The sequence below is a fragment of the Ziziphus jujuba genome, chromosome 10 (assembly GCF_031755915.1).
Source record: "Ziziphus jujuba cultivar Dongzao chromosome 10, ASM3175591v1".
NCBI lineage: Eukaryota > Viridiplantae > Streptophyta > Magnoliopsida > Rosales > Rhamnaceae > Ziziphus > Ziziphus jujuba.
Window position 1 is genome coordinate 12,686,684 of NC_083388.1, and position 10,429 is coordinate 12,697,112.

The 10,429-nt window shown below is 30.9% G+C and overlaps 1 protein-coding gene across 1 annotated transcript; it reads right to left on the reverse strand.

Moving 5' to 3' along the window:
- Nucleotides 1-1,258: 1,258 nt before the first annotated feature.
- Nucleotides 1,259-4,612, reverse strand: LOC132799576 (uncharacterized). The gene is made up of 3 exons (XM_060811791.1): nt 4,391-4,612; nt 2,942-3,151; nt 1,259-1,773 (listed from the first exon to the last, which is right to left on the reverse strand). Exons 2-3 carry the CDS (start codon nt 3,118-3,120, stop codon nt 1,551-1,553), a joined length of 402 nt encoding a protein of 133 aa, XP_060667774.1. The 5' UTR covers nt 3,121-3,151; nt 4,391-4,612; the 3' UTR covers nt 1,259-1,550.
- Nucleotides 4,613-10,429: the final 5,817 nt, after the last annotated feature.

Sequence of the window (10,429 nt, forward strand, 5' to 3'; positions counted from 1 at the left end):
AACAGATCCAATCCAACAGGTCCACTTTGATGTGTTTGTTTTTGTATACATTAGAGTTAACCCGTTCATGAGGATATTTTTTTAATTTTTTTTGTTTACCGGGAAAATTAAATAATTGTATTTCTTGAAGGGCAATTAATGTTGCACCAGTCTTTTATAAGCTGACCAGATCCGAGTTAAGCTTGTAGTTTGTATACATATTTTATTTATGTCTGGATGTACCAATGTATTTCTACTATGGAACCACCGTATTGAACAGTACAGTAGCCACCATGGAAGTAGATTTAAATGGGAAATTTAAATCCAAATGCCACTTAACTAAGGAGCTATGCTCTCGAAATATAGCTATAGCACCGGTTATATATAACAGGACTTTTTACTTCTAACATATAAGGTTCATTGACTGACTATTAATTAAGATCCTCAAATAACATACAAATTACTATGATTTACTCAATACCACTCAATGTCATTCACTCTAACAGACACTTTGCATCATTTATTTGATCCTTTGTATACAACATTCATGTAATATTTTTGTTCCTTTTCTCCTTTTCTTCTCTAGAACAGAATGGTATCCTTCTACAGATGGCAGGCTTCAAACAAAATAAAAATTTTGTGGTTGCCCTTGTAAAAAAAGATGTTATGAAGGTGTAACTATATTAAAGGATACCCTCGTGAATGTTTGGTAATTTGCAAAAACACCTTGTGGATTTTCACACAAAAAAGGAAAAAAAAAAAAAATTCCAAAAGCAAATATCAGGTCCCAGCTATACCAAATGCTCTTGGCAGATTCTATACACAGAGATAGAAAGCAAGACTTGCATTTCCCCAATTTAAAAGAGAATTCCTGCATCTCTGCTTCACCAACACATAATTGACCCTTGCATGGATATTGCTGTACTAGAAGGTCGCACTAAACAAAGATAGTTGTTCATATACTTGCTTTGCTGAAATCTTTCTGAAACACAAACTGGTTCTCGCTTCAATTACCAAAAATGTCAAGTCATGTGCTTTTGGTTTCTCATATGGACATTCCTAGGACTTTCCATTGTGTATGGCCTAGTGTCTTAGGTTCATCAGTTTTTCTCTTTACCACATTTAGATATCTTAACTGATCATCAGTTCTATTCATTCTTTCTCCTTTTAAACAATTTATCACAGCAATTTATGCATTCAAAAACCAGTCAAATACAAATCATCAAACAATTTCAAACTTAGTTGATGGTGTCAAAAAAAAAAAAAAAAAAGAAAAAAGAAAAACTTGGTTAAACATCTATGACAAATTGGAAATTCAGAACTTTTTCTCGTTTATAAACTTTTTAAGCATCCATGAGTTTCTAGACAAATGGCAAAATATAGAAATCTTAAGAGGATGAATAATGAAAAAATTAATTTAGTTCAGATGTTTTTTCTTACCAATCATTGATTCAGTGTTTGAGTTGCTTCTACACTTTGAGTTGGGTTTACACCTGTGGTCATCTGTCCATTATTGACAATGTCTAATGTGTTCCATTTTTGGTTTTTCTGTTTGGGTTCTGCTCCTCAAATCAGTTCTTGAGTTGCTCTACACTTGGAGTTGGATTTTCACCTGTTGTCATTTCTCCATTGTTGACAATATCTGATGTGTGCCTTTTTTGCTTCTTTTTTTTCCTTATGGGTGCTGATCCTTGACGCAGTTCTTGAATTGCTTCTACACTCTGAGTTGGGTTTTCACCGGCAGTCATCTCTCCATTGTTGACAATGTCTGATGCATGCCTTTTTCCTTTCTTCCTTTGGATACTGATCCTTGACTCAGTTCTTGAGTTGCTTCTACATTCTGGGTTGGGTTTTTACTTCTGTTCATCTCTCCATTCTCGACAATGTAGTATATGTGCCTATCTTGCTTGCACTCTGATTAAGGAGTTTTGAGCTGCTTTAGCTCCTTGAATGAATTGACCCTTGCATAGATATTGCTGTACTAGAAGGTCGCACTAAACAACGATAGTTGTTCATATACTTGCTTTGCTGAAATCTTTCTGAAACACAAACTGGTTCTCGCTTCAATTGCTTTTGGTTTCTCATATGGACATTCCTAGGACTTTCCATTGTGTATGGCCTAGTGTCTTAGGTTCATCAGCTTTTCTCTTTACCACATTTAGATATCTTAACTTATCATCAGTTCTATTCATTCTTTCTCCTTTTAAACAATTTATAACAGCAATTTATGCATTCAAAAACCAGTCAAATACAAATAATCAAACAATTTCAAACTTAGTTAATAGTTTCAAAAAAAAAAAAAAAAAGAAAGGAAAAACTTAGTTAAACATCAATGACAAATTGGAAATTCAGTACTTTTTCTCGTTTATAAACTTTTTAAGCATCCATGAGTTTCTAGACAAATGGCAAAATATAGAAATCTTAACAGGATGAATAATGAAACAATTAATTTAGTTCAGATGCTTTTTCTTACCAATCATTGATTCAGTGTTTGAGTTGCTTCTACCCTTTGAGTTGGGTTTACACCTGTGGTCATCTATCCATTATTGACAATGTCTAATGTGTGCCATTTTTTGTTTTTCTGTTTGGGTTCTGCTCCTCAAATCAGTTCTTGAGTTGCTTCTACACGCTGAGTTGGATTTTCACCTGTTGTCATTTCTCCATTGTTGACAATATCTGATGTGTGCCTTTTTTGCTCTCTTTTTTTTTTTTTTTTTTTTCTCTTATGGGTGCTGATCCTTGACTGAGTTCTTGAATTGCTTCTACACTCTGAGTTGGGTTTTCACCGGCAGTCATCTCTCCATTGTTGACAATGTCTGATGTATGCCATTTTTCCTTTCTTCCTTTGGATACTGATCCTTGACTCAGTTCTTGAGTTGCTTCTACATTCTGCATTGGGTTTTCACTTCTGTTCATCTCTCCATTCTTGACAATGTATGATATGTGCCTATCTTTCTTGCACTCTGATCGAGGAGTTTTGAGCTGCTTTAGCTCCTTGAATGATGACAAAGTCTGTCCTAGGTATGCGCCAATAGCTTGTGATGCACCTGTATCAGTGGAAACAAACATCGAAAGAGTGGCAGTTGCTTTGGAGAGAGAAATTGGCTTTGTTGAGATTGTATTTGCTGAAACTATCTTCATTTTCAGCTTTGTGTTCTACAATTTAAAGATCCTATGAAAAGTAAGGAAACATATATTATTGCAATCCTGCATAACTCAATCAAAATTTCATTTCAACACTCCATTGGTGGCATGCATGACATTATTTAAAAAAATAAAAAAAATAAACAAAATAAGAAAACATGTATAGGTAATAAAAATAACACTTACAGTTCAAAGTTCAAGCACATCCAAGTCTTAGCTATTTTGATGCACAAACTACATTTTTTTTTTTTTTTTTTTTCCAGAAGAAAGCAGATTGCTAGAGGTGGTTAACAATCCGATAAATGACTGTGGCAAATTTATGTGATCATTGCAGCAAATTTGTTAAGGTTGCCAAAATTTATCTGGGGGTAAACTCCTACTTCTATACTTGAAATTACTAGGAGTATGCTTGTGTATTGTACGTTCTTCAGCTTACTCTGAAATCAGCACCCATGTAAAAAGTATACTATACTAGAAAAGAAAAAGGAAATACCATGATAAAGACACCCAACACGGCAAAGAAGCACACCTTGATTTCAAATAAGGATCAATTTTCTAAGTTGAAATTCACATCTTAAGACTAACAGGGTACAAGAAATATGATTTTATAACCAATAATGTATACATTCAAGCAAAAGAAGAAAAAAAATAAAAATTGGTTACATTTCAACGACATAAAAACCAACATAACTTGCTTTAATGAGGATTTATATGCTTCAGAAAGAAGTAAAATCATGGACGACTTTTGCCAAAGTGAAGTTGCTTAAGCTTCTAATTTGGTTTAATACAATGCATAAATAATATAATTAATATTCCATTATGATCATTATTATCTTCTTTTTTTTCTTTCTTTTTTTTTTTTTTTTTTTTTTTTTTTTTTTTTTTTTTTTTTTTTTTCCAAATGAAAGAGCATCAAGAAAATCCTCCCATCTAGGAAGAGGGACAATAATATTATCACTAAAGTTGATATTGCATATTATTATTATTTTTATTCTTATTAAATTCATCATATAATATTAAGAGGAAAAGAAAAGATATAGCAGATAAAGAGAGAATAATGGAATTAAAAAGTCACAAAAAAAGAAAAAAAAACTCTCACAAGGCTTTCAATCGCAGAAAGAAGACGGCAAGGGGAGAAAGAAGAGAGTGTTTGTGTAATTGCTGCATTTCAAATTCTAAGCTTAAGGAATAAAGTGTGTATGCAATCACATTTCACGGAGAGTAAAGAGAAGACAGTGTTGAAGAGAGCTAATAAACTATTTCAAACCTGGTTTTTGAGAGCTTCAGGCGTTGAGAGCTAGCTGAGAGGAGCGGAGGAGCTAGTTTCTTCACATCAATGGCTGCTTAAAGCTTCACGGCAATTCCTGTGACTGCTGACTGGGATGGTGGTGGTCAAAGAGTTCGAGTAGTGACCAGTGCGATACTGAGATGGTGGGGTCGTGCGGCGGCTCGGTTCCTTCTACAGGATACAAAATATCATCAAATTTTATTTAGCGTCTTTAGTTTTATTCGTAATTATATTTAAATTTCAAAACTTTAAAACATTATTGTTAAAATAGATATATTTGTTAGTTTTTAAGTTAACTTTTATAGTTAAAAACAAAAAACAAAAAAATTAAAAGTTAAAAATTCAGTATTTTATAATTAAATAATATTGTAACAATATAATTATGATTTTAAAATTAAATAATATTTTTGAATAATATAAGATATAATTGTAACTAAGATAAAATTAAAGGATTTAAATGAATTTTTTTAAAAAAATTTTAATGTGATTTTGTAAATATAAGAACTAGAGTCTAGAGCCAAATTTTCTCTTTTTCACTCGGTCGATGTCACCACTCTTTCTTGATCTTCCTCTTTCACACAACAAATGCTTATATACAGACACCTTTAATCCCCTTTGACTAGCCGCATCACCTCCACAAAATCATCAATAAAGTTTCTCAGGCTTCCTTCATTTCTCAACCCATTTTCTCACCTCAAGAATGCCTGTGAAATACCAACATAATGAGAAAATCTTCGATACTACCGTGGATGCAAGTATAAGAACAATAAAACCATATTCATACTTAGCAAATAAAGTTGGTGGTGCCGAAAATATTAGGTTCACTAAGAAAGATTGATAGAAATTTTTGCAAAGAAAAAAGGAAGAAGTGATATATAGAGGAGACGGAAAAAGTTTGATAAATCATTTTAAGCATAAGCAAGCGGAGGACCCTAATTTTTTTTACACCATATAAGTATATCAACAAAATCGGCTGATTAATTTGTTTTGACGAGATAGTAGATCAAAACTAGATTATGATTGTTTTGGAGATATTGTATGTTTTGTCATTATCTTTTGAACCAACAAATATAATTTAATTTGTGCCCCATTTGTTGGAGTCAATCATCATTGGAAAAATGTTTTGTTTGGTTGCTTGTTTTTATTGGATGAAAGCACCAATTCATTTGTTTGGTTGTTTGAAACATTTTTGGAAAAATTGGAAATAAACAACTAAAGACTATATTTATGGATGAAGATAGATCAATGGCAAATGCAAGTGAAGTTTTACTTTTAGAAGCACACCATCAGTTATATACTTGGCATATTGCTAGAAATGCTACTAGACATCTTACTAGTTATTACGGTAATTCGGAGTTCAAGAAGCATTTCAACAAATGCTTTCATAGTTGTCACAATGAAGTTGAATTTCAAACTGCATGGGATGATAATTTTGAAATTCAATTTTAATAGTCATTTAAGGCTAAAAAAGCTTTATACACTTCGATAAAAATGGTGCCTAGCTTTTAGCTTAGATACATTCTCAACAAATATTAGATCCTCCTAAAGAATTGAAAGCACAAATAATGTTTTCCACCAAGTGTCCACAAAAATTATGGATTTTATGGAATTTGTACACCATTATCAGAATAAAATAGAAGAAATGCAACTAGCTAAGCTAGAAAAAGACTTTCATTGCAGGAATGGTATGCCTTATCTCAAAGTAAAGAGTAGAATTTTTAAGCATGTGACTAGTGAGTATGCAATTAAAATGTTTTCATTTTTTGAACAAGAGCTTATGAGCTGCTCTGGAGTAAGGAAATTAGTAACATTAGTATTGATTATATTTATGAAGCATTTAAAGAAAGTCGTAAAAGGATCTTTAAAATTCGATTTAGCTTTCTTACTTCTACAGTTTCATGTTCATGTAAATTATTTGAATCAATGGGATCATTGTGCTGTCATGCTCTTAAAGTGCTAGATTCAAAACATTTTACATGCATACTTGAACAATACATAATGAAGCGGTGGACCAAAGAAGCAAAAAAAGGAATTGTGGGTAGTTGTGATTTGTCTGACTCATCTAATAAAGAGAAGAAATTTGCACAGACATTATGTTTAAGTGAGTTGATGCATGCAAGAAATTTTGTTTTTGGTGTAGGTTCCCTATTCGAGAACAAAGATCGTCAAACGAAAGTTAATGAAAGCCATGAAGCTACTTGAAAATGATGAGGAAATCGTAAATATGATAAGGAATTTGAACAAAAGAGTTAACCAGATAAATAATAGTGTCCTTTCAATGAGTGTCCAATACTAAATGCATCAATAATAAGAGCTAAAGATGTGACAAATGGTTGAATCAAAAATAACTTGGAGAAGAGGAAAAAGAAAAGTGCAAAAGTTAGGAGTTCATCTCAATCTTCAAGGCCTAATACGATGAGTTTTGGTTATTTTATTTTACTACTCACTTTGATATTTTGTTGGTATTAATTCTTTGTTAGTTTAATGTGTATATATATATTTATTTATTTGCAGGGAGTGACAATTCGGAATAACTAGTGGTCAATATCAAGCAACCACCAATATTCTAAGTTTAATTGCCAACATTTCATCCATTTGGTGTGATTATTACTATAAAACTTATTTTTGAATTTTTTTTTCAAATATCAGTTAAACGTATTTAACTTTTTCTTTTTTCTATTTTTTTTTTTCCTTAGGAAATTTCAAATTGGCATGTTGGACATCCTAGGCTTCACTTTACATGAATACTTCCAACAAGAGATTGAATGCATTACTTAACTTAGGTATCTATGGGAATTGAATGTATGTATGTTTACATAGTAAAATAGTTACATGTATTGTAGACATCATCCATAATGTTAGCTACTATAACATAATTAATTTAAATGATAATGTTGATGTTACTGTGTTGAAGGATCCACATTTCTATGGGTTTTATCATTTTCATGGACAAGAATATTGATATTGATCAAAGTTATAATTTAGGATGTGGTGCTATGAACAAATATGTTTCTGATGTGCTTAAAGCTTCTTTAGATGTTTTCATATTAACAGAGGTTGTGAGGTATCAATTGCTAAATATAACACATCCATACTGAGTACTTACTTTGAAGTTTTTATTCTTTTAGTTTGAAATTTTATAACTAATTTATAAAGTACTGTTATGGTTTTTTTTTTTTTGGGTATTAGAAAGGTACAATTGTCGCTATTAAATACACTTAAAGTAGATAGCTTCTCTTTATGGTTCATGATTAAGTGCTTTTTTCTTTTTCTTTAAAAACTTGAAAAAAAAAATGCACGTTGGGATCAGTAGATCTTTTAATATTATAGATCTTTTAATATTATTTAAGTTTATTTTGTTTAAATAGATGAGATTATGCTTCGAAAATTGTTGTGCTATAGAAGAGAAAGAGAATTGAGAGCCAATTCAAATAAAAATTCCTAATCTGTCTATTTGAATCCTTGCTCAATTGTAATTTGTAATATCTTTGAAATATACAAATAAGTATAGTATGTTTACCAGCATCATAGTTTTGACACCTTGTTGGCCAAGCAAGAGACAACTATGCGATTTAAAATCAAAGGAAAAAAGTTTTACCTTTTTTTGATGATATAAAATAACTTTTATTGTTATATATCACACCTAAATAATGATTCAAGGTAAGCAAAAATATTTAGAATGTATAATTTTAAAAGTCATGTAAAAGCTTTTATGCTATAATAAATATTTTATGATGTCTTTTGCTCATTGAAACATCCATATCCAATAAAAAATATGATTACAAATGCTGATTTTGCAGCTTGAGAATTGTCAACCTTCAATTATCAAATTTACCGTTGTCATGACTTCTCTCCATTGAAGTTGTGTTTGGATATGAAGTTTAGCCTCCACTTACTCTTCTAATTCTAGTAAACAACCTGTAAATAAAGTTCCGAAAAATTAAAAATGATGGGAAAAGTAATAAAACTGTGGGATGAAAATTCACCAAAAAAATACTGTGAACTAAAAAGTATACTAAATAAACAAGAAGCCTGCTCTATATCATAAAGCTGAAAACAAAACATATCAAATTGGCATATAGAAAGGTATATAAATACTTCTTTTGGTGGTTTTTCATCTACTAATGGACGGCTAAGAACATGCAAGCATTAGTTAATTATACCAATTATTGTTTGACAACAATATACATAATTGTATTAGGTACCTTAAAGATCTATAAGTGACAAAGAAATGAACAAACCATATACATATATAAAGACAATCCAAAGCAGGCTATATGATTTTCAAGTTTTTTTGTCTCGAATGCAAGTCAAAGAGGATCCACAACAAGCTCTACCTTAGATCATTCTAAGGTGTTCCTCGCATTTGCCAATACAGTTGAAATAGTTCCACTTAAGCTCATTGGATTGCCAACAAGGTTGGCCTCTTGAGCATTATGATTATTAAAGATCTGGAAGTAAAAGAATAAACAGATTGAATCCTTGATCTAGTTAATTATACTGAGTCTTATACTTCATTAATCTAATGATTTCCTTGCACAAAGCATGCACCATATCTGTTTTCCGTAATCACAAATTTAATTGATATTTTTTTTGTAAAAGAAATAAAATAAAATCATTCCTTCAGAGCATAAATTCATCCAAACATGAGTAAATTCAAAAATACCTAAAATATGAAATACACTAATCAATAATATCCCAATCCATGTTTTATTCACCTCTTGTAGAAAAAAAAAAGTTTAAGAAATGGTGAAGGAAAAGATTTACTTTGAAATAGTGAGAAAAGAACCTCAAGAAAAGCGTCAAAACACTGAAATCTGATATGAACTCATATTTGCTAAAGGATTTCTTTGAATAGCCACCCTTTGTACCATCTCTTCTCTTCTCTTCCTCTGAAAACTCCACAACAAGTTTCTTTGCTTAAGGTGATACCAAACCAAAAGTGAAATTGTTCTTTGTTTGATTTTTTTTTTCTCCCCTGAATACATCTTCCTTACATCCTTGCTATTGTTTTTGGTGGTTGCCGAAGTTACAACACCATCAAGTATAAATAAGAAATTGATTGAAAAAGAGAAAAGGGCAGAATTACGATATTGATTTTCTAGTATTTTTATTCTTCTTTTTTTTCATTTTAGATCATAATTTTAATTTGTGAAAAGAAAAATCTTAATTATAAGCTGGAAAATTTAAAATAAAAAGGTAACAGGCGGCAATACATGTGGCAAGTATTAAAATAGGTGACGATAAATATTTTGATGTTGCACAATATAATGTGGTACCATGGTGGTATCCTAGATTTTCTCCAAAATAACAGTGGTAATGCCTAATGTGAAAAGATTTATTAGGCTTGAATATAGAATTCGGAAAGTGCATATTAAATAGGATACACTAACTTTAGCTTAATGGTCCAATGCTCTAGGAAAACAGAATTGTTTACCAATTTAAATGTGTATTTATTTATAATTTGTACCAATTTTCAACTTTAATTATTTTGAAAAATTAAAATTTTGTAAAAGTATTAATTTTTTTCTTATTTTACATTTTATATTGCCTTGAATAAATTTTAAATTTTTTAGGTTGTTGTACGGGGTTATTTCATATCCATAAAAGAAATATCATTAACCCACTAACAAGACTAAGAATAGATAAGTTTATTGTCTAATAAGCCTACAAAGTCTTTATAAATAGTCTTGCTCTAACCATTTTGAATTATGTCTTCAATCCCTTTTTTTCTTTCCACATTTTAAAAAAATAACTTTGTTGACTTGAGCAGAGAACAATAGGCCAGTACCATATAGGTGTCTCTTGATTCATGACTCCTTTTTTTTTTCTTTTTTTTCAAGTGTAACTTGAAAGATTAGGGCAAGGTTTATCTAAGAAGAATGAAGGTTCAAAGTTTTTGGAAATTGATTTTGGAAGTGTTTTGAAGTGCTCGGCCTTGATGCTTATGAATAAGGTGCCAAATTTTCAACAAGGCCGGTATAGATGTCTCTCTTCTTTTCAAAGGGAAAACTAAGA